This window comes from Rattus rattus, chromosome 8 (assembly GCF_011064425.1).
Source record: "Rattus rattus isolate New Zealand chromosome 8, Rrattus_CSIRO_v1, whole genome shotgun sequence".
In the NCBI taxonomy this organism is placed as follows: domain Eukaryota; kingdom Metazoa; phylum Chordata; class Mammalia; order Rodentia; family Muridae; genus Rattus; species Rattus rattus.
The window spans coordinates 59811840-59836488 of record NC_046161.1 but is presented as its reverse complement, the minus strand read 5'-3'; the positions used below and the strand labels follow the sequence as shown (position 1 = coordinate 59836488).

The window sequence follows — 24649 nt, the reverse complement described above, 5'->3', positions numbered from 1 at the left end:
ATATATCAGGCACTGGACAAGGTAGAGAGGCAGGAGGCCCAGATATTCAGGGTCATTCTCAGCTATATAGCCAGATGGAGGTCAGCCTGTTCCATGTGAAATCAATCAATCAATCAATCAATCAATCAATCAATCAATCAGGGCTGAAACGAAGTTCAGATGTAAGGTGAAATCCTGGGTTCAGTTACCACACTCACAGAACCCACACCTGTAATCCCAGGCCTGTTTCGCTCAAAGGTGGCAGTAGGAGGATGGTTGAGACCATATTTGACTACAAATTGAGATAAAGCTCAGCCTGGACTGCATGAGGCTCTGTTTAAAAGATAGAGCCATCAGGTAAAGATGCTTGCTGCCAAGCCAGAAGACCTGTATTTAATCCCCAAGGCACACGTAGTAGAAGGAACAGAGTTCCTGCAAGTTGTCCTCTGGACTCCACTGGTGTCCTTCCCCAGTAGATCCAGCTCACTGGCTGGATCCAGTGGGTTAGGTTAGACTACAGGCTGCATCCCACAGCTTGTCCCAGTGGCCTAAGTCACTTGTCTTAGTGTTGAGGACAGATCCGTGTGCGCACACTCACTCACATTACGGTACCGGCGAACTGCACCGCTTTGCTGACTCTGGCTCCCCCTTGTGTCGAGGACCGGAGCTTCACCGGGCCTAGCAGGTTCTGCCTCGCTGCCTAAGAGTTCTGGGGGAGGGAAAAAAAAACCAACCCAGAATCCAATTGCTGCCAGCTGCTCTGGTTTGGATCGCGCACAAAAGTTCATGCTTTTATGTGGTGCTGGAGATGGAAGCCAAGGATTTGTGAATGGTAGACAAGAATTCTACAACCGAGATACTCTTCAGCTGCTTTTATATTTTGAAAGGTAGAATACAGGGTTTATGTAAACAGTCTAATTGAAGGCCGCAGAAACAGTCACTTTGTTGGGGGAGCGGGGCCACCTTTGGATTATAAGGTTGGGTACTCCTTGTTGGCACTGATCTCACGCCGTTGTGGATACAGCTGGGAAGAGTGTGACTAAAGAAAGCTTGAGACTGGAGGTGGACTTGGTAGTCACTGGCTCTGGGAATTATGTCAGTGCGCTGGAAAGGATACAGGGGGATTCTCCCAGGAATGTCTCAGGGATATGCGCACGCTCGCACATAGCCATGTCTTCCAGCTTTGAGCTGAGATGGTGATGGCCTGAGGTCACTGTGTGTCAACAGTGTCCTCTGCTGGGAAATAAACTGGGTGTAGATTGAAAGAAGGTGAGAATAAGCCGGAAGCCGCCTCTTTATTCACCTATTTATCTGTCATTATAGCGAAGGGCGACACTCTTTAGAAAGACCTACACAGTTAAATCCTATCTCCAAAACAAAACAGAGACTGAACTCAAACCTGTAGATATTCCTACATCATGAACAATAGAATTAACATTCTGAAGTATCAAGGATTCTTGGTGTGTACAATTGAATTCTAGTCCTTGGGAGGTTGAGACAGGGGTGTGTGGGGAGTGTGGGGGTGGGAGATCTGGAGTTCAAGTCAGCCTGGGGTTCCTAGAGGAATATTATCTCAAAAAAATAAAAAGCCAGGGAGTGACATACGCTTTAATCAGCACTCAGGAGGCAGAGGCAGGCAGTTCTCCGAGTTCAAGGTCAGCCTGGTCTACACTGTGAGTTCCAGGACACCCAGGGTTATACAGAGAGACCCTGTCTCAAAAATTAATTAATTAAAAAATAAAATAGGGGTGGGATTAGCTCAGTCGGTAGAGTACTTGCCCAATGTGCAGGAAGATGGCTCTGATCCCCAGCACCACACAAACTGGGCATTGGGGTCAACACCTGTAATCTCAGCACTTAGTGGGTAGAGGCAGGAAGATCAGGAGTTCAAGGTTATCCTCAGGTTGCATAGGGAGTTTGAGGTCAGCATGAGCTACAGGAGACCCTGTCTCAAAAACAAAAAATAAAAACACCCTCCCCCAAAACAATAACAACAAACAAAACCCAACAGCAAACATATGGAGGGCGTACCTTCTGATGGAAAACCACGTCTGTAAAAGCTTCCCAAACACCCACCAAGTCTTGTGATTCGGCCACCAAATTAAGGAGCATGTAGGAGACAGGAACACAGCAAGTGCCACCGTGGAGAAGAATTGGCAGCATCTAGATGGTGGAGTGTGGGAATGGCTACAGGACAGACAACAGAGAGGATGGGGTGGGGGTGGGGATGGGGGTGGAGTTGGGGGGTTTCCTAGATTAAAGGAGAAGCAAGGGGTGAGGATACCACTCGATGGCAGAGCATTTGACCACCATGTGTGGGAGACCTGAGTTCAATCTCAAGCGTTCAGGGTGGGCTGGTGGGAAAAAAGCCAAAGGACATTGTGATAAACCAGGCAAAGAAAGGCAAATGCATGTGTTTACTTTTATGTATAAGATACAAAGTTGATTTTAAAGCAGAGGCAAAGAATGTGGTTCCTGCAGCCTAGAGAGACCATGGAGAGGGAGGTATGAGAAAAGACGGTTAATGGGCACAGACCTGCAATTTGATAGGGGGATTTATTTATTTATTTATTTATCCACTTATTGATAGATTTATTACAGGTAAGGTCTTACTATGTAGCCAGACCTGGAATTTGCTATGCTACCCAGCCTAGACTCTGCATCCTAAGTGCTAAAACTACACATGTGCACACACATGTATCAGATGGGAAGCACAGATTATGGTGTTCTGTAGCACAATAGGACAACTATGGTTGCTATAAATAAACTGAAAATGCCAAATAGTTAATAGATGGGATTTTGAACATTTTTAACACGAAGAAATGATTAATGTCTGAGGCAAGAGATTTTCCGGGAGCTCTGATCTGATCATGACCCATTGTATAAGTCTATTGAAGTGTTACACTGTGCCTTGTAAATGTGTATGGCTACAATGTGTTAGCTAAAATATATTTTAGACAGTCATGGCATGGCAGCCCACACTTTTAATCCCAGCACTAAGAAGGCAGAGGCAGATGAATCTCTGTGAGTTTGAGGCCAGTTTGGTCTACAGGCCAGCCAGGGATGTGTTGTAAGACCCTGTCTCAAAAAAAAAAAGTATATATATGCACCTGTATATATCTGTGTATATATATCTGTATATGTGTATTTATGTATATTATATATATGATTTTTAAAGTGAGGGCTGAAGAGATGATTTAACAGTTAAGGGCGTGTGCTGTTCTCAAAGAGGCTCTGAATTCAGTTCCCAGTACCCTCATTTGTCCTCCAAAGGCACCCACATTCATGTATGGACAGGCATAGACACATACACATACATTTTTAAAAATCTTTTCTTCCTCCTCCTCCTCCTCCTCCCCCCCCTCCTCCTCCTCCTCCTCCTCCTCCTTCTTTGTCTTTTTGAGACAGGGTTTCTCTGTGTAGACCTGGCTGTCTTGGAGCTTGCTTTGATTTGGTGAATACTTGCACTTGTGTGTATATAACCATACACACATATGCATCAACACAACACGTACTTAAAGACAACACACAGCTACACATAATTAAAAGGAATAAAAGTAAATCTTTAAATAAAAAAAATGCCTTAAGATAATTTGGGAGGAGGAAAAGGAGGTTGTCCGTGAGCTGTTAAGGAAACTGGGTGCTGGCTAGCTGTGTGGTTCAAATTTTGTTCTTTTTTTTTTTTTTTTTTTTTTTCAGAGCTGGGGACTGAACCCAGGGCCTTGCCTTTGCTAGGCAAGCGCTCTACCACTGAGCTAAATCCCCAACCCCATCTTTATTTTTTTTTTGTATATTTGTCATTTTCTATAAAAAAAATGCAAGACAAAACTCAAGTCTGGAGCTAGAGAGATGGCACGGCAAATAAGAATGAATGCTTGCTGCTCCCCCAGAGGACCCAGGACCATTGCCATCACCCACGTGGCAGCTCCCAACAATCTTTAACTTCAGTTGGGGTTGGGGTCTGTCCCCTCCTCTGGCTTCTACAGAAACTGTATGCACATGCATACCTACATGCAGGGAAAATACTCAAGTACATAAAATATTTTAAATTAAAAAGCCTTTAAATCTGAAATGTGGGAAAATGTTAATATGTGACACTATTCTTTTATCTTTTCTGTAGGTTGGATCATTTCTAGATAGCAGGGAAGGGCAAACTCATCCCTCTACATAAAGAGACCTTTATCTGTCCAGAGGGAGGCTCCATAGCCTAGTGTTTGGGGTCCCCAGGGGCCATTTTGAGCAGCCTTTTTGGGCTGAGATAAATCTTCTGGTCATTTGCCACCAGTCAGAGCATCCCTCTCCAGCAAGGGTAGGACGGGACTAAAGTCCAGAGACATCTGGGCAGTGTCCGAACATCACACAAACACACGGAACTGCAAACATCTGCACCGGGCTCCCATCGTGGGGCAGTCTACCGTACTGTCCCTCACTTGCCTCCCTTTTATGCTTCTGTTCATCTAACGAAGAACAAAACCGTACACAGAGAAGCAAAGAAGATGGGCAACAAAGAACTCAACAGTATAATGCTGCCACGCTCAAACGTTTTGGCCTGTGTGAATTGAGCTTCTTCGGGAGGCAATGGGTGGCTCCGGAGTATCCCAGCACCATGCAGGATGGTCAAGGAGACTATATGCTCTTGACTCCGGAGGGAGGCTGATGTGGGAGATCAGCCTGGACAGCAAAGCTAGAGTTGGTCTCTCACAGACAAAACACACAAACAATAAACAAAGGAGGGAAAAATTTTTTTTGTTTTTTTTTTTTTTAGTATTAAATTACAGGAAAATAAGCCCAAAGCATGGGTCTAGTGTGGTCTGACTGTCATGGAATTATAAAATTGTGACCATGCTCTAACAATTAAAGGCTACATCCATGTGGAAAAGTGGAGGATGTTGGTGACACAGTTAACACCGGGAATTGGCCCTTCAGCTATCCTCCAAAAAGAATGACAGGGAATGAGCCTGCTGAGGGGAAAGGGTTGGAACAGCATTCTGCCCAGAAAGGAATAGCAGTTTTTTAGACCCTTAGGCAGCACGGAGGGTGGTTCGTTTTGCTGGAAGGAATTTTTACAATGTTAATTTCATTGATTTGTTTAGCTTTCATTTATTTTACTTCCTTCGGGTTAAAAAGTCTTTCCCCTCCTTCCTGCCAACCGGGTTTCCAGAATGCCAGCCTTAGGCTGTTGCCCCTAGCAGAGCACTCTCGCTGGGACAGCTGCACCTTCTGCTCTGGCATCTGGCACTGCTTAGCCTTCTCCGCGTTTCTGTTTGATTGCGTTTGGTTTTGGCCAATCTAAGTAATGTAATTGATATCTTATTTTTGTTGTAACCCGATTTTTCTGATCGTGAATACATCTTTTGTCTTATGTCTGTAGGCTTGGTGAGGTAGTGGGGGTCTGAAGTGTCCAAAGTGGGAGGGCCTGTTGAGGCATCAAGGTTGGGAGGGTCCCTGGGGAGCTGCGTGCAGGGGACCTGGGGCAGCTTGAAGGCACAGATCGGGGGTGGAAGCTGCGGGTACTCGGGTCGGATTCACAGATGGATTGAGAGCAAGCAGGAGCTACAGAGAGATACCGAACCCCCCCACCCCCCCACCCGCTCTGCGCGCTCCCGGTTCTGCGCTCTCCTCACCCTGGCAACTAAGCATCTAGCAAGAGCGCAGCGCGGAACAGCAGGATGGAGGAGGAGCTGTCTTGGGAGACCCACGGCTGTAAGTCCCCGGTGCTGCGGGCGGGGGAATTGTGAGGGCGGGAAGAACGGAGCCTGGTGGGAGGATGCCAGGTTCACAGAGGGCTCTTGCCTGGCCCCCTGTGTCTCGGTTTTCTCTGTGGCTCCTGGGGAGGAAAAAAAAAACCAAAAAAACAAAAAGAAAAACAGAAGAATGTCGCACAGGTGTAGGGCGCAGTGGCTGCACATCTGGGACTCGGTGTCCTGAACACCGCAAGGCGGGAGTGACAGCGATCCTTGTTAATAACTTGCTTTGTGAGGCAGGTCTTAAAGCAGGTCAGGCCACCATCTGGGTCGGGCCTACTGCCATCTCCATTTTTTTTTTTTTCAGATGAGAAAGCCAAGGGTCAGGGTGAGGTCACGTGACTGTATATTGGTAGAAGTGCTGAAATCAGGAATAGGAGCGCACACAGCTTGGTGGGTAGAATGTTTGTGTAATATGCCCAAGGCCTTGGGTTCCGTCGCAAGCACCATGTAAAAGCAGGCATGGTGGCACACATCTGTAATCCTAGCACTGGGGAAGTAGAGGCAGGAGGATCAGGAATTCACCATCATCTTCCCTCCTTGGCTAACCAAGGAATCCAAGGCCACCTGGGCTACAAGGGACCCCGTCAGCGGCCACCACCACCACCAAAACAAACACTTAAAGATCCCAGTCCACCCAGAATAAAATGGGGGGTAGACACCATATCAAAGGAGGAACCAGGACCTAGGAAAGAGGTGCTGTGGTCAGCCCTAGCCTTGAGTGAGGCAAGGAACTCGGGAGCCTCTTTTAGATGTACTCAGAACCAGGATCTCTAGATGTGTGGGCAGCATACATGTAGCTTCCCACGCTGCTCTCCTGGGAGACCTTAGACCCCTGCCTGGAAGAGGGAAGAGGGAAGAGGACTGAGCCATCACCTCCGTTGAGAAGTCTTAGTCTGCTGCCCAGGCCACTGAACCCAGGAGTGCTTTCTCAAATCCCCATAGACCTGCCCACTGGACTTCAAACTGCTGTAGCCAGCTGCTGCCATCCACCCAGATGAGTGAGAAATGGGTGCTGGGCTCCCTTAAGCCTAAGTAGGGCTTTAACATTTTTTTTTGTTTCATTATTTATTTTATTATTTTTTGAGACAGATTCTCACAGTGTATTTCTGGGGGGTGTCTTTGAATTTACTGTGTAGACCAGTTCGTAGATCTCCCTCCAAGTGTTGGGATTACAGGCATGTGCCTTGCTTTGTTATTTTTATGTATTTATTTGTGTGTGTGTGTGTGTGTGTGTGTGTGTACACGCGCGCGCGTGCACTTATGTGTACATAAAGAAACCAGAAGAGGGCGTCAGATCCCCTAGACCTTGGTTATAGGCAGTTACCAATCACCAGACCTGGGTGCTGGTAACCACACTCAAGTTCTCTGTAAGAGCAGCAACTGTACCTAAGCACCGCGCCACCTCCAGGTCATCCCCTCAGCCCCACCTTTTTATGAGACCTGTTCTCAAGTAACTCACATTGGATTTCAACTTGCTGATGCTGTCCTTGAACTCCTGGCCCTCCTTCATCTCCTGAGCGTGCACCACTACACTAGCAAGGTGCCAATTCTTTCAGAGGGGTCACAGAGTTCTGCTGGGGTCAAAGGATCCTTAAGGATTCTCCCAGCCGAAGGGAGAGCAGGGAACTTAAGGGGGTGTGGTTCTGAGCAGAGGAACCAACGCTCACACAATCTCAGGGGTCAGAGAGCCTGGTGTGCATCGCTGAGGCTGGAGATGTGTGGGGCGAGCAGCACGGACAGGCAAGGTATCATTCTAACTCGGTCACTTCAGTGCATGCTCTCCCTGCCCAGACACTGACCATCTGTCCCTGGATGCACAAAGGACGAGGCTCGTGTGTGGAGGGAAGGGAACAACTTTCAGGAGTTGATTCTCTCCTTCTATCTTGCTTTTGAGGCAGCATCTCCCTTGCAGTTTCTGCCAAACTGTGGTGCATGCTCCGGATTGGCTGCCCTGCAAGCTTCTGGCAGTTCTTCTCTTTCTGCCTCCTAGCTGATGCCAGAATTACAGATGCACTCCACTGCAATTGATGCCAGAATTACAGATGCACTCCACTGCAATTGGCTCTTCACATGAGCCCTGGGAATCGAACTCATGTTGTCAGGCTTGCATGCCAACACCTTCACTTTTACTGAGCTATCTCGAGCTTTCTTTTACATTAATCATTCTATCTATCTATCTATCTATCTATCTATCTATCTATCTATCTATCATCTCTATCTATCTATATTTGTGTGTGTGTCTGTGTGTCTGTGTCTGTGTATGTGTTTGCACACGCGTATGTGCAGGCACTCGTGATGTGCCTGTGGAGGTCACAGGCTAACTTTTGGGAGTCAGTTCTTTCTCTCCACTATGTGGGTCTTGGGAATTGAGTTTGGGCTGTTGTCAGCTTTGGTAGCAAATGTCTTTACCAAAGGAGCCATCTCACACTCTCCCCCCACTCCTTTTTATAGATTTTTTTTGCATGAGTGTCCATGTCTGTGTGTGAATAAGTGAATGGGTGGGTGCCTCAGAGGCCAGAAGGAAGTGTCGATCCCCTGAAGCTAGAGTGATGGGCAGAGGTAAGCCTTCCAAGATGGCTGCCGAGATCTGAACTCAGCGTCTGGAGGAGCTGTAGTGCCCTTAACTCTTGACCGTCTTTTAAAGTACATTTTTATTTATTGCTTTTGTGTATAGGAAGGTATGTTTGTACCAGAGTGTTCATGTAGATGTCAGAGGGCAACTTGCAGAAGAAAATTTTCTCCTTTCTACTGTGCAGGTCCGGGGTATCAAACTCAGGGGCCAGGCTTGGCAGCAAGCATTTACTCTCTGACCCGCCTTGACAGTCCACTCTTTTCTTTTTAAATTGAGTTCGAGGGATCTGAGCCCAGTTGCTCAGATGTCACATTTACAAGGTACTTTCCCTAAGCCATCCTTCCTGTGCCCTGAAGATGCTTTGAAAGGGACAGAGAATATAGGGAACCTGCCAGTCGGGCAGACGTGAAGGTGAAAGGGTTAAAATTAAGGGGCAAGGAGAAAAGAGGTGGAGGAATGAGAAGCTCTAAAAATGGGAGTCTCCACCTCTGATCTCCCTCAGGGTGGCACATTAAATCCGCACTGTCATCTAACCTGGGTTAAGTCAAAAGTGGTCAAAGGTTGGGAATGATCCAACCATTGCCAAACCACACCTAAGAGTGTGGGGGTCCCTTCCTCTCATCCCACCCCCTACCCCTTTCTCCTCAGTGCTTCCCCTGGAGAGACAGCTCCATGAGGCCTCACGCAACAATCAGGTGGGGAAGATGAAGGAGCTGCTTGGGAAGAGGGTTAACGTCAGGGCTAGAAACCACGTGAGTATGACCGAATGACTGACCGTACACCCCATGGGACAAGTCTGTGCCAGAGGAGGTGCATTTGCATGAACTGACTTGTGGGAAGGCCCATGCTGGGTCCATTGCCTGAACTGGTCTGAGGGTCAGGATTCCAAGCTGGGCTTTGGCAATTCCAGAGCTCTGGTTATGAATCTGTGTGGCCCATCTGGAAGGCACATCTACAAGGCAAAGGTGGAGCGGTGCAGTGGGCAGGGGTCTGGGGACCATGAGGGACCAGGCTCCAGACTCCAGAGAGTGTGTGTGAGGCAGCAGTCGAGTTTGGCTCTCTTAACCCCAGCTGAACCCACTGTGTGTGAAAAGCTGAGGAGGCACAGGCCCATCATGGTAGTCTGGTAGTCAGGCAGGGGAGCAGTAGGGCCCATGGTCTTGCTGGGGAAGAGGATAGAGGAAGGAGCATGTCTTCTAAGTGGACATTAAGACAGGCCCAGATATCCAGAGGGTGGCCCCGCTCTGACTGGGAGCTTCTGGCTCTGAGGGACTTCTTGGGTGATGCACTAGGTCACGATTAGCAGGCATAGGGTGCAGGATCCTTGATGGTTGCAGAGGCTGCACCGTCCGGGGTGATCAGCATGGCGGACTTCAGTCTTCAGAGCCAGCCTGGGGGGGTAGGGATACTAGCAAGAGTTATGAGTGTGTCTTCAGGGTTCTGGTTTTCAGAGCGTCCCAGCTGCTCGGTGGCCATCATTCAGGTCTGAAGAGATGTGGGGAGAAGGAAGTACTGACCCTGTGTATAGGTCAAGGCAGGTGCAATGGGGCAGAGACAGGTTACTTAAGGTCATGCAGCATGTGACTGGTGACTGAAGCTTTGGTCTCAGCTCCCTGACAAGTAAGTACCTGCAGGGAAGCATGGCCTTGTGGAATGACAGTGCTTTGTCTGTCCATCCATCCATCCATCCATCCATCCATCCATCCATCCATCCACTCATCCATCCATCCATTATTCATCTTTTCACTAGTTATATTGGCTTACACACTTATTGGTGTCCTCATCCTTTGATTCAATGTATTCACAAATTGGCTCATTTATTTATTCATTCATTCATCGTTCATTCATTCATTCACTAAGGTTACCCTGTGCTAGGTGCTGGGAACAGAGCAGAACCCATGGAATCTGGTGGGGTAGCAAAGACAGCAAACCAATGACCTCATTCCCACTGTGATAAACTGTCCTGTAAGCACAGGGAGGGGTCCGCTTTGTCCCACCTGGAGATATCCCAGAAAGCTTCCACAGAGTGAGGTGGAACCTGTTGTTTTAGGTAGAGGGGATGGTGTGGCAGAAGCTCTGAAAAGGAAAGGTCAAGTCTCCGGAGATTACACAGAAAAGTAGATTTTCTGTTTGCTGACTCTCATGAGCTGAGGGGGCAGAGACTCCACAGATGGAGGCTGGTGGCCCAGTATGCTCACATGGACTGAGGGCCAGAAACCAGAATGAGCTCCCAGGGTGGCAGAGAGTGAGCCAGTCGGCCAGGCCGTGTCAGCTCACTGTGAAGGAAGAACCAGACACGCTGTTTCCCTTGGGGACTTTGAGAGCTGTCTTAGATCACATGTGGCTTCCCAGTAGGAAGAAAGGTTTGGAGCTGGAAACCATCTGGCCCCTCTGAGAAGCAATGGCGGGTGGGGGTCAGTGCCAGGCCACACTGAGTCTTGTAGGTCCAAGAGCAGTGGGAAGAAGCTGTGAAGTCTCAGGCAGGGACAGATGGGCCCGGTCAGTGTGTCTTATGATTTGTACCATGTCAGTGAGACGGGACCCCAAGAAGGGCTGGGTCCCCAGCCAGCTGGTCACCATAGCCACCAACAGTCCTTCTTCCCTGCAGGCCAGCTGTCTTGGTAGGGAGGGGGCTGGGGGCAGGCCAAGCAGGCGGGCATAGTGACAATTTTCCTCTTCTCCTGGCAGGTGGGCAGAGTGGCCCTACACTGGGCTGCAGGTGCTGGGCACGAGCAGGCTGTGCGGCTGCTCCTGGAGCACGGGGCTGCTGTGGATGACGTGGACTCGGTGGGGTGGTGTGTGTGTGTGTGTGTGTGTGTGTGTGTGTGTGTGTGTGTATGTGTGTGTGTGTGTGTGTGTGTGTGTGTGTGTGTGTGAGAGAGAGAGAGAGAGAGAGAGAGAGAGAGAAAGAGAGAGAGACTAGAGAGAAGGTCCAGGGAGCCCAAGCTGGTTCAAGGCTGACCTTGAACTTGTGTTCCTTCTGCGTCCATTCCCTAAGAGTTCCAAAGAGCTAGGACCACAGATGTCACCACTATGCACAGTTTACGAGGTGCTGGGGATTGCAACCAGGGCCTCATGCATGCTAGGCAAGCACTTTTCCAACTCTGTTACATGCTTAGTCCCCAAACTAAACGTCAACTAAATATCCAAATAAATAAATAAAGAAACCACTGGATGTGTGTCACACACCTCTAATCTCAAAGTCTAGGAGGCAGAGGCCAATGATCTCTGTGCGTTTGAAGCCAGCCTGGTTTATGTAGCGCGTTCCAGACCATCCAGGGATAGTGAGACCCTGTCTCAAAGTAAGCCAACAAGCAAGGGCAGGTGATAACCTGGTGGGTGAAGGTGGATGCTGTGCAAACCTGGGATCTTAAATTCAACCATTCGGTCCTCGGAAGCCATAGAAGTGTGGGAGAACAGAGCTAAGGGCAAAGCTCTCTCACCTCCACACGGGCTCCACTGTGTGCACACTCGATATAAGCTGCACGTAGTAACACACACCTTTGATCTCAGCATTTCAGAGGTTCAGACAGGAGGATCAGGAGGCCAAAGTCATCCTTAGCCATGCTGGAGGCCAGCCTGGGCTACGTATGCACCTATCTCAAAGAAAACAAAGCAAAATAAAAAAATCCAAACAAACTTGGGGTCTGTTCTTGCCAAACATTTTCTTTTTCAGAGGTCCCGCTATTGAAGGGGCAGTAAGAATCCATGTCACCTGTTTTATTTTTAGGTTCTATCTAGCAAAAGAAAGTTTCCGATAGTCTATTAGCCTCTGGTTTAATAACAGCAAACCTGGGGCTGCAGAGATGGCTTGGCGTTTTAGAGCACTTGTTGCTCTTACAGAGGAACAGGTTTGATCCCTAGAACCCACACTGTGGCTCACAACCATCTATAAATCCAGTCCTGAGGGATCTGATAGCTTCTTCTAGCCTCCTCTGGTGCCAGGCATGTACATGGTCCATGTATACAGGCAAAACCTTCATACATGTAAAACAACATAAATAAATCTGCTTAAAATACCAGCAAAAAATTTTGCTTTTAAATGTCTAAAGCTTAGGACTCTCTGAACTGATCTGTACCTATAGATGAATGGTTTGGCATGTGGTCACAGCCACGCCTCTGCCTCCTCCCTTTCTCCTCACCACCCTGTGTCCTCTCCCCCAGTTTGGAATGACCGCACTCCTCCTGTCTGCCTGGTTCGGCCACCTGCAGATTGTGCAGATCCTGGTCAATGCTGGGGCCAAGGTCCACTGGGAAAGCAAGGTAAGGCCTCAGGCAGCAGCCCCAACCCCTCTGCCTTCACTCTTCACCCGTTTCCCACCTACTTCTGCCTGTGGTGGTTTGCCTAGCCTTCTGGAACCTTCACTCCCACTCCCTAGGCTGGAGACAGGTCAGGGGTGTTTTTACCAGGCAACTCTCTCTCATCTGGTTGTTGTACCCCTCCCCGCTCTGGGTGGAAAGTCTCCACTGTCTGCCAGCTGTTTTCAATATTCACAGCTGGGGCGTTAGGAAGGTGAGCTGAGGCAGGAGGTCTTCCTGAGGTCTCCTGTCAGGCTCTGCCTTTCTCATTCTCAGGGTGGCCAGAAGGAAGGATTGGAAACCTGGATACCAACTCTTAGATCTTGGGTGGTTACTTTAGCACCCAAGCTTGTTTCCCATTTGGAAAGGAGGGTTGAAAAGGAGGGTGTACTTATGTACCTCGAAGTAATGGGAGAAGCAAGATCAGTTGTGGGCATAATGTCCCAGGCTGGGTGGGTGCTGGCTCCTTAGGGATCTGGCTTCCTTCAGTACTTGGTGTGTGAGTGACTTAAGGGAGCAGAGTCTCACAAATCTGGGTGCCTGGAATCCCCTCCACTGGGGTTCATGTAGCCCAGGCTGTCCCTGAACTGCTCATAGCTGAGGATGATCCAGCCTCCACCATCCGAGTTCAAGGATTACGGGTGCATACCACCACACCTCATTTGTTCTGTGCTGGGGATGGAACCCAGGGCTTGTGCACACTAAGCTATCAGTCTATCTACTGAGCCCTATCCCCAAATTGGTTTCCTTCTATGGTGCCAAAAGATGTCTATATTCTAATCTCAGACCCGTGAACTCACAGGATCTAATAGGACAAAAGGAATTTTACAAATGAGATTGTAGATCTTGAAGGGGGAAGGTTTTGTTTCCCCTGGGTTATCCACTCAGGCCCTTTGTGATCACAGGAGATCACGTGGGCAGAGAAGGGCTAACGAAAGATGCTGAAGCCAGAAGTTCAGTTCCCAGCCCCCACACAGCAGTTCACAACTGTGTGTAACTCCGGTAAACCTAACCAAACCTTCTCTCTGAACCCTTGGAAGAAATGTGCCCCCACTCACCCATTTTAGGAATCCTGTGAACCACCATGTGGGTGATGGAAACCTGGGACCCAGAGCAACAAGCGTTCTTAAATGCTGGCTCTAAAACATATTTTTTAAAAGGACAAACTGCACTTCAGGGGCTACAACCTTAATGCAGCCAGGGATGGAAGTCCTGGGTCATTAGTCCTTTGTAAGTCTGCCCCATTTAAATACCACTCAGGAAATTAAATATTACTCAAGAGACCTCTCTCTTTCTACCCCGCCCCCCAAAGGCCTCTTGTCTCCAGATCCTGCACAGCACATCTGGCCTTTATTCTCCCTGGGAGATTGGGAGGTCAGTTTTAGCAATCTTACACTGAGCACTCATTCATGGCTTCATGTTTTGTTCATGTGTGTGTGCCCTAGTGTGTGCCTGCATGAGTTTACATGCAAAACCTATGTTTAGGTACCCTAAGAGGCCAGAGAACATCGGATCCTTTGGAATTGGAGCTAGAAGCAGGTGTAAGCCTTTGACGTGCTAGGGACTGAACCAGGTCGTCTGGAGAAGCACCCTGCCCTTGACTGCTGAGCCATCTCTCCAGCTCTGTCACTGCGTTCTTCATTTGCAGCAGTACGAAGGAGGCTGGGGCCTAGAATTCTCACACAGTTCCTCAGAAGGATGTTCTTGTGCTGTGTGATCTCACCTTACAGTTTGGAATCTTTTTTTTTTTTCCTGTTTATAAAATGTTTCCTAGTTAGGCATGATAGAGAAAAACCTTGGGAGGCTTGGGAGGCTGAGGCAGGAGGATCTCTGTGAGTTTGAGGCCAGCCTGGTCTACAGAGTGAGTTCTAGGCCAGCTAGAGATGTGTGCACACTTCCCCTGTGCTCTACATGGAGGCGGTCTGTGCACAAATGCAGACTCAGAGAGGTAAAGGTAACTGAATGGCCCCAAACCAGAGCTGAGGAGCGTGGAGCCAGGCATCCTGGATGCTGGCTGTCTCACCCGGTCATGCCTAGCTCTGTTCATCATGGACAGCATGGTTGCCATGGAAAGCTGTGTGCTGGGTGACAGGGTGAGACTCCAGGGGTCCCCTTGGGCTTGTTTCCAGGATGGTTTGACCTTACTACACTGTGCTGCTCAGAAAGGCCACATGCCTGTGCTAGCCTTCATCATGGAAGACCTGGAGGATGTGGCCTTGGACCATGCAGACAAGGTAAGATCCATGCAAAGCTCTCATTCAACTCTTCCACCGGCTGGGACTTACTGAGTGTACCCTACTAGTTGGTGCACTGATGATAGATTCTATTGGCTCAGGCTCTGCACATCTGGAGTGCATTCTTCGATCAGCTAGAAAAACCGTACTCTACCTTGAGTGTCCCTAGAGGGAACCTGAGGGTTCCTGGATGGGCGGGATGGAAACAGAACATGGTTGGCGCTCATTCCCATCAAGGACTAAACAGGCCAGAGAAAGGAACCTGTTGTTTGCTTCCTGGAGATGGGTTCATTTAGGGAAGGAGAGATTTAGAGTCATTGGAAAGGGGTGGAAAGCATCCTTGGAACTTTAAGGGCAGGAAAAAACTCTGAAGGTGTGATTTCTGGTGGACCAGAATCATGAGAGGGAAAGCCAAAGAGGCTGGGAAGGTCCCCATGGAGTTCTGTCTCAAACCTGAGGATTTCGTCTTTAGGTGGCAGGCAGCAGGGCCCTGAAGGGCTGCAGTAGAAGGGGGAGCTTCTCCCAACAAAGGGGCTGTTGTTTAGAAGCTGAGGCTGGGTAAGAGGCAGCAGGGGGAATGGGGTGGGGAGAGGCAGGTACAAGTACAGAGAGAGGGGAAAGCAGAGGTCGGGGTCACGGTAGGCGTGGGCTCTGGTGTGAGGAGGCTCATTGTCCCTCGTCTTCCGGCCAGCTGGGAAGAACAGCGTTTCACAGAGCTGCTGAACATGGACAGCTGGATGCTCTGGACTTCCTCGTGGGCTCTGGCTGTGACCACAGTGTCAAGGACAAGGTACGGTGACTGAGAGTAACGCTAAAACTCTTGACCAGGCTGCAGCAGCCCTGCGCCTTCTTAGTCCCGGCATCTCTGAGACCCTACTCCTTATCTCTGTTTTCAGACTCTTTGTTATGTGTGTGTTGATTTCCCTGAGTATGTGTGTGCCGTGGCATGCCTGGTGCCCTCAGAAGTCAGAAGAGGGTGTCAGATGGCTGTGAGGCTAATGTAGGTGCTGGGAATTGAACCCAGGCACTCTGGAAGAGCAACAAGTACCCTTAAAACTGAGTCATCTCTCCAGCCTCCTAACGCCTACTTCTGACTTGAGTTCTGGTAGAGGGAAAGGCCCCAAAAGACCAGAATGTGTCATGTGAGCCAGTGCACGTGAGCCAGCTGGTAGGGTATAAGATGCCCAGGATGAATTTTCTTCTCTTTTTCTTTCTTTCTCGCCTCCCTCCTCTTTCTTCCTTTGAGATAGTCTCATGTAGTCCAGGCTGGCTTCAAGCTCAGTGTGTACCTGAAATCGACCTGGAACTTTTCACCCTCCTGCCCCCCATCTCCCAAGCACTGGATTTATAGTTAGCACTGCCACGCATGGTGTATGTACTCCTGGGGATTGAACCCAGGGCCTGTGCACGCTAGGCAACCACCCTACCCACTGAGCTACATTCCCAGCCCTTATTGAACCTGCCTTGAATCATAAGGAACAAGAGTGGGGTGGGAGGACTTGAGAATGCTCCTGGTTATGGCTTTGGTAGTGCACAGGCATGACGCTTGCCAGACTTGCTATGTAATCCTGAACATGTCACTCTGGGCCTGAACTTCTGTGCCTGTAAAATGAAGTGGGGGTGGGGCAGCTCTGGTAGGGATTCTCTGACACACTGACATACATATTCGGGGACCCTGTGTCTGTGAGCCTTTCGAGCCGTCTTCTTCCGGCAGGACGGGAACACGGCCCTGCACCTGGCTGCCAGCCAGGGCCACATGGATGTGCTACAGAGACTTGTGGACATTGGGCTAGACCTGGAAGAACAGAACACAGTGAGTCACCTTCTGGGGACGTGCACAGACAGATGAGATGCTCTCTGCCTTTGAGGAGGCCCCACCCGTGGTGCAGTGCGACTTCGTCTTGGTAGTGACCTGGAGCAAGAAGCTGAGGGCATTTTCTCACAGCTACCAGGAGGTGGTGGGCAGAAGCCCAGGGACCTGACCGAGCAGGGAGTCGGATAGGCTGGATTGTCAAAACATGAGAAGTTGCCACCACCCAGATGGTCAGGAGTGACTTTCTGTCCTAGGAGGGACTAGACTAGTGAGGGAGAGGTGACTTAAGGGACGAGGAGTGCACGGACAGAGGTGTTGATGACAGTCAGCCTGGTATATACGTTCAGCACAGTGAGACCATCAGTGTGGGCTCAGGTAACCCTCACTCTTGTTCTCACTAGTAGGTGGTTGAGAGCTCAAATGGCCAGAACAGAGTCATGTGCCCTTCATAGACTTGGCTTCAGCTTCTCCGGTCTCCATTCTCTCCCCGTTTTAGGAGGGCCTGACTGCTCTGCATGCAGCCGCTGAAGGGATCCACGCGGACTGCGTGGTGTTTCTCCTCAGTGCTGGGAGCAACGTGAATGCCCTCACCCAGGTAGCCAGCCCTTTCTGATGGCTTCCCTGCCCCGAGCTACTGAGTCACAGTTATAAATAGCTAATTCCTAAATGTTCTGTGAGCGGAAGCTTTAAGGCAGTCACCCTGGGTCTTGGTCTTGGTTTCTTCGTGGCTCAGCTATGCAGCCTAGCAAAAGTCAATGAATAAAGGCCACAGTGAGCTCTTCGCAGATCACAAGGGCTGCGCAAATCACAGATTTCTCCTGCCATGAGACTTGAATGGCATATGAATCCCAAGCTGCCCCGTCACACCCACATGAGAGAGCCTTGGAAAATTGCCCTGATGCATGTTTCTCTCCAGAAAGGGCTGAGCTGCCTCCACTACGCAGCCCGCAGTGGCTCCGAGGACATGTCCCGAGCACTTGTCAAGGCAGGAGGGCGCACAGATGTGGCTGACAAGGTAAGTGTTGGGCCTGGATTGGAAGGATCCGCACAGCAGTGTTCCGAAGCTGTATTCATTAAGCACAGGAGGGAAAGCTAGGCACTTCAGTCCTGTGGGCTGTGGGGTTGGGGTGGGGCAGGGACTAAGGGAAAAGTGGCATGTCCTGTTCTGATCTTTTGTCAGGAGCAGGGTTGAAACCAAGCTTGGCCACCCTCCCAGCTGAATTCACTACAATTGGCAGACCCAGCCACTTAGTTATATTCTCTCTTTATTTATCGTGTGTGTGTGTGTGTGTGTGTGTGTGTGTGTGTGTGTGAGAGAGAGAGAGAGAGAGAGAGAGAGAGTGTGTGAGTGAGAGTGTGAGTGTGTGTGAGTAAGAGTGTGTGAGAGTGTGTGTGTGTGTGTGAGTGAGTGTGTGAGTGTGTGTGTGAGTGTATGTGTGTGAGTATGTGTGAGTGAGTGTGTGAGTGTATGTGAGTGAGAGTGTGTGTGTGTGTGTGTGTGTGAAAAGTGAAAGAGAGAGAGAGAGAGAGAGAGAGAGAGAGAGAGAGAGAGAGAGAGAGAGAGAGAGATCCTGTCCTTGAGCTCTGGCACTGCCTACCACTTGCAAACTGACTTCACTAAGCCTGTTTTCATATCTGTAGGATTTATTATCACTATGTAAATAAGGAGATACAGATCTCCAAGATATACCTCTCTCCCTCCCTCTGTCTCTCCCTGTCTCTCTCCCTCCCTCTGTCTCTCCTTGTCTCTCTCTCTCCCTGTCTCTGTCTCTCTCTGTTCACAAGTAGAGGTCAGAGAATAACAGATAGGAATTGGTTCTCTCCTTCCACTGTGAGTGTGGTTCCTGGGATCAAACTCAGGTCTTCAAGCAGCAAGCATCTTACCCACTGAGCCATCTTACTGACCCAAAAGCTGTAAATATATATATATATTTTTTTTTTCTTTTTTTCGGAGCTGGGGACCGAACCCAGGGCCTTGCGCTTCCTAAGCAAGCGCTCTACCACTGAGCTAAATCCCCAACCCACTGTAAATATTTTTAAATTAGAAGTAAAGAAGTCCTTTCCCCTTCCCTCCTTTCCTTTGAAACAGGCTTGATTTGTGTCCCTGACTGGCCTGGTACTCATTATATAGCTGAAAAACATACAATTTTTTTGTTGTTTTTATTTTTTGAGACAGGGTTTCTGTGTGTAGCCTTGGCTGTCCTGGAACTTGCTCTGTACACCAGGCTGGCCTCAAACTCAGAGACCCACTTGACTCTTCCTTCCACATGCTGGGATTAAAGATGCGTGCCACCACAGGCTGGCTAAAAATATGAATTTTAAGTGGTTGTAAAAACAGCCTGGCCATTCCAGTGTTGGTTTTCTAGGGCTTGGGGATCGAGAATGCCTTTCTCCCTATATTCAAATTAATTGTATTCTGCCGTTTTAACAAGTTAACATTTTTTTCTTTTAAGACAGTGTCTTGCTATATAGACCAAGCTGTCCTCGAGCTCACAAAGTCCCTCCTGCCTCCCTCCCAAGTGTTGGAGTCAAAGGTGTGCACCACCACATCTGACCTGAGAACTTTTCTTTGTTCCCTCCTACATTTTCCCCAAATGCACAGCGGTACCTTTACCCAAGACTCTAAGCTAAGGCAGTTCCTTGGGAAAGGAGATGCTCGCGGCTTTTGGCCATGAAGATCTCAGAGTTCTGACTCCAGTCTAGACGCTCCACCCACGGGTGTCAGGCGTTGCTCACAGGTCATCCGATTACCCTTTCTTACTGACGGCGGTGCTTTGGTGACCAGTTTACACTTCTCTTTTTAAAATTCATGTATTTATTGCCAGACAGAGGTGACTCATGCCTTTAATTCCAGCACTTGGGAGGCAGAGACAGGCAGATCTTTGTGAGTTTGAGGCTAGCCTGGTCTACAGAGCAGGACCGTCAAGGCTACACAAAGAAACCCTATCTAGAAAGACCAAAAACAACAAAAATCTTTATCTATTATTATTACGTGTGTTCAGAGTACACGTGTCTCTCCCCCCACTGTGGGTTCTGGGGATCCAAAATATATGTCTTCCAATACATGCCCTGCTTGGCTGTCACTGTGAACAGGACATCTTTTACATGGTGTTGTTTTATGGGCTGGAGGTAGGGGTGCACGCCTTTAATCCCAGTACTCGGGAGGCAGAGGCAGGCGGATCTCTGGGAGTTTGAGGCCAGCCTGGTCAGAGCGCATTCCAGGCCAGCCAGGGCTACACAGTGAGACCCTGCCTCAAACATAAACTAACACGCTAACAAGCGGAGGCTGAAGAGACGGCTCAGCAGTAAAGCCCACTTGCTGCTTCGGAGGATCCAGGCTCTGTTTCCAGAACCCATGTCTAGTGGCTCACGACCTCTGCTGAGAACTCCAGCTCCGGGGCTGGTATACCCTGGCCTCCACAGGCCCCTGCACGAGTCTCGATTCTCACACGGACAGACATGCAAGCACATGAGTTAAAAAGAATAAATCTTTAAAATAAGAAAATCGGGCTGGAGATTGGTTCAGTGGTTAGGAGCGCTGTCGTTCTTGGAGAGGACCCAGGTTCGAGTCCCAGTACTCACGTGGTGGCCCGTAACCATCTGTAACCCTAGTTCCAGGGGTTCTGACACCTGCTTCTGATGTTCACTAGGTCAGGCACACACATGTTGCACAGACATACACGCAGGCAAAATATTCATACACATAAAAGTAAACAAATCTAAGACAATAACATTAATTATTTAAAACAATAATTATTTAATTAATTATTTAAAATACTGATACACCTAATGACAGTCGTTGGTCTTTACATGTTCAATATATAAGTATATATTTTATTATGTGTGTAGGTCTACAGCCTATACCTCACTGGCTTGGTACTATTGCATAGCGTGGGTGTCACTGGCCCCTAGAGAGGCGGGTGCTGTGGCCCCTTCACATTGTCATTACTCAGGAGGCCTCGGGTGGCTGTTGGGAATGGTGTTCCTCAGCCCTGAACAAGGCCTTAGATAAGTGTTGACTTGTGTAAGGTCTCCTTTAGGTGCCTGACCATTCTCGTTCATTCATTCATTCCTCATTCATTCATTCATTCATTCATTCATCGTTCATACATCACTGTGGTAAGGCACCTCCCCAGGCACCTCCTAGCTTGGGTTGTGAATTGAGACGCAGACCCTCACAAGGACACAAACCTTCTTGTGTGGTTCTTAGACCACTATGCAGATTTAATGCGATAGAGAATCAGAAGCTGGTGTTGCTACAAGGAGCCTTAGCAACCGTCACTTGTCAGATAGGAGTAGCAGAGGAGGGTGGAGCAGAGCAGAAAAACAGGTATGCCAAGGTTAAGCCGTGCACGCATACTCAAGGCTCTCTAACCTGCACGAAGACTGTTACCCTCAGTCAGGCCTGCAGTTCCAGGCACTGTGGCGGTGCCTGCCTCTGGTCACCTCTATTGTTTGAGAGACCAAGTGGCCAGACTGACCCCACCGTACCTCCAATCTGCAGTCCTGGAGGAGGGGGCAAGTGACTGATCTGTGTGTCTGTCCCACAGCAGGGCACCACTCCTATGCACCTTGCTGTGAAGCACAACTTCCCTGGCCTTGTTCAGCTCCTCATAGAAGCCCACAGTGATCTGGATGCAGTGGACATTGTGAGTGACTGCAAAAGCCATTCAGACCCAAGGGTCTCCCAGCATGCCCTAGAGTCGAGAAATTAATTTCCCTTTTTAGCTTTCCAAGGTTGTTGGTCTAATTTTATTCGTGTGCGTGCATGTGAGTGTGAGTGTCTGTGTGAGTGTGTGCTCCCTATGTGCAGGTGCCCTGGGAGGCCAGAGGAGGAGAAAGTCTCCTGGAGCTGGAGTTACAGGCAGTTGTGGGCCATCTGATGTGGGCTCTTCTGATGAACAGTGCTTGCTCTAAACCGCTGGGCCACCTCTCCAGCCTCTTTGTATTGTATTGTATTGTATTGTATTGTATTGTATTGTATTGTATTTATTTGCTTTAAAGATTTATTTATTTATTATATATAAGTACACTGTGGCTGTCTTCAGACACACCAGAAGAGGGCATCGGATCCCATTACAGATGGTTGTGAGCCACCATGTGGTTGCTGGGAATTGAACTCAGGACCTCTGGAAGAGCAGTCAGTGCTCTTAACCCCTGAGCCACTTCTCCAGCTTCTAACTTATTTATTTGTTTGTTTGTTTGTTTGTTTATTCGTGTGTTTATTTTTGAGACAGAGTCTCTGTGTAGTCCTGGCTGTCCTAGAACCTACTATGTAGACCAGACTGGCCTTGAACTCACAGAGATCTGTGATCCCTGCCTCTGCCTCCCGAGTGCCGGGATTAAAAGCATGTGCGGCTGCGCCTGGCTCCCCCTAAGCTTTTTGTACGCTTTGCTTTCCCCCCTCTTCTTTTCTCCAGAGGCAGCAGACTCCCCTCCACCTTGCCGCCGAGCATGCCTGGCAGGATGTAGCAGAGATGCTCCTCATTGCTGGAGCCGACTTAAGCCTGAGAGATAAGGTACCTGTGCTCTAAGCAGCCCCTCTTTCAAGCTGTGAGGCTTCCTCCATGACAGGCGAGATGCCAGGGCCAGTAATAATAAATACAAATAAATATAATAGTAACACTGCGATGATGATGATGATGATGATGATGGTGGTGGTGGTGGTGGTGGTGGTGGTGGTGGTGATGATGATGATGATGATGATGATGATTCCACATCTATACCATGCAGCCCAGAAAACCTTTCTGTTTCTCAATGTGGACCACTGGAAGCACTTCCTTTGGGCAGGAGGTTTTGTAGTGAATCCAGAGGCAGCCCTGCCCTGCCCTACTCCCACCCTGTACAAGCCTCCCTCTGCCTGTTCTTTGCAGCAAGGAAAAACAGCCCTGGCAGTGGCTGCCCGTAGCAACCACATCAACCTGGTGGACATGATCATAAAAGCTGATCGTTTCTACCGATGGGAGAAGGTACCACCTCCATTGATCTCTCCAGCCTTGGCTGTGCATGGAACCTCAACCTATCTCTAAGCGGGTGGTCATCTCTGCCTGGGGTACCATCAAGAGTATGAGGAACCCGATAGGCAAGCAAACAGCCACACTGAGATAAGGCAGACTTGCGTCTGTGCTGGTAGGATCCTGGCCAGGGAATAAATTGGTTCGAATACATCAACTTCATGTGATAAAGAAATGGCGTGAGAGCAGAGAGGTCTCGGCTGGAGGCTTCCTGGGGGAGCTGGCACAGTAGTGCTCTTTTGTCTGTGGCAATGGGTTGAAAGTCAGGGAGGTGCGTTCTAGCGGGAGGAACGGTGTGAGTGAGTTGGGGTCCAGTGGTCAAGGCAAGGCACAGTCAGACGGGGTGGCAGTCACGAAGTCACAGACTTGTGGTGGTTCAGGTCCCCGGGCTGGGTAACACCTATATCATGAGGGGAGCTTGCAGGCCCCAGACGGCTCCTGCACTTTTGGGATCTGCCCCACAGGACCACCTTTCATGCAGGGATGGCAGCGACCTCTCTAGGAAGAGCTTAACCTTTAAGCAAGACCATCGGCAGGAGACGCAGCAGCTCCGCTCCGTGCTTTGGCGACTGGCCTCCCGGTATCTGAGGCCCAATGAGTGGAAGAAACTGGCCTATTCCTGGCAGTTCACAGAGGCTCATGTCTGTGCCATTGAGCAACAGTGGACAGGTATGGCATTACCCTGCCCTGCCCGCGGGCAGCCAGTGGTTGTGGGCATGTGAGGTGAGTTCCGTGTTCTGTGCTGCTGGAGAAAGAAGCTTGTGTGAGCCACGGCCCAGCCCCACTCTACTTCCAAAGCTCTCCGGGCTTCTTGCTCAGGCTCTGCCTCCCTATTCTACCTTCCTTTTTGACCTTGAATTTTGCAGAATCAGCTGGAACCATACCCACCCTCAGCTAACGCCACTCCCCATGTGGGGGAGGCAGGGGAAGAGAGAGATGACTGTTGTCACTCATAATATCAGTTTAGACATTTTGGTACAAAGAAACAGAAATAAAGCAAGCTATGCTGGGGCAATGACTCAGTGTGTGTGTGTGTGTGTGTGTGTGTGTGTGTGTGTGTGTGTGTGTGTGGTATGTGGGTGTGTGATGTATATGAATGTGTGTGCACGTGCATATGGAGAGGGGCACTGAGGGTCCCGCTTCATCACTCTTCCTGTCACACTGAAGCTGGAGCTTGCTGGGTTTTGTCTTGGCTGCTGGCTGACAAACCCTAGTGATGCTTCTTTCTCCACACATCCCACACTCCCAGAACTGAGGTTGCAGGCGCACAGAGGCGTGCCCAGCTTTTACATGAGTGCTGTGGGTGTGAGGGCAAGTCCTCACATTTGATTTGCACACCGGGTGATCTTGCCCACGGAGTCGTTGCCCCAGCACCATACGCTTTGTTTTGATTTCTTTTTGTTCCTTTGTACCAGTTAAAGATGATGCATATGATTGGGTATCCTAGTACCTTGAGGAATAAGCTCTTTTTTTTTTTTTTTAAGTCACATAGGCAGGTAGATACCTCAGAGAAAACCTTAGGCTATGGAACAGCCTGAGACACCAGTCACCAAGCCCCTCCATCTGAGAAGCTGTGCCCTAACCTCCAACCCAGGCCACCTAGAGCAGAGAAGGGAGTCTTTGCAGCTGGGTGTATTCAGGATGCAGTAGAGGGCAGCATACACATGCGCTGGGAAGATGCCAAGGCGCCCTCTCCTCTCATCCTCTACAGGAACTAAGAGCTACCAGGAGCATGGTCACCGGATGCTGCTCATCTGGCTGCATGGTGTGGCCACAGCTGGGAAGAACCCCAGCAAAGCACTGTTCGAGGGCCTCGTGGCCATTGGCAGGAGAGACTTGGCAGGTAAGCAAGGCCCGGCTGCCATGCTTGGGCCCTCAAAGCGCTGCTCAGACCAGAGCCCTGTGTAGCTGGTCGTGGGCAAACTGAAAAAGACTGGTCCTTACTCATCAGTGTCTTTGAGTAGGTTAGCCCTGTAATTGTGCCAGCAAAC

General features: G+C 49.4%; 1 protein-coding gene across 1 annotated transcript; it reads left to right on the top strand.

The window, feature by feature from the left end:
• The first annotated feature begins 5607 nt into the window (after positions 1 to 5607).
• Positions 5608 to 24566, top strand: Ankdd1a (ankyrin repeat and death domain containing 1A). The gene is made up of 14 exons (XM_032911482.1): positions 5608 to 5682; positions 8947 to 9050; positions 10987 to 11085; positions 12463 to 12561; positions 14727 to 14831; positions 15523 to 15621; positions 16546 to 16644; positions 17141 to 17239; positions 17561 to 17659; positions 21195 to 21293; positions 22065 to 22163; positions 22518 to 22613; positions 23123 to 23327; positions 24370 to 24566. Exons 1-14 carry the CDS (start codon positions 5649 to 5651, stop codon positions 24564 to 24566), a joined length of 1533 nt encoding a protein of 510 aa, XP_032767373.1. The 5' UTR covers positions 5608 to 5648.
• The last annotated feature ends 83 nt before the right edge of the window (positions 24567 to 24649 follow it).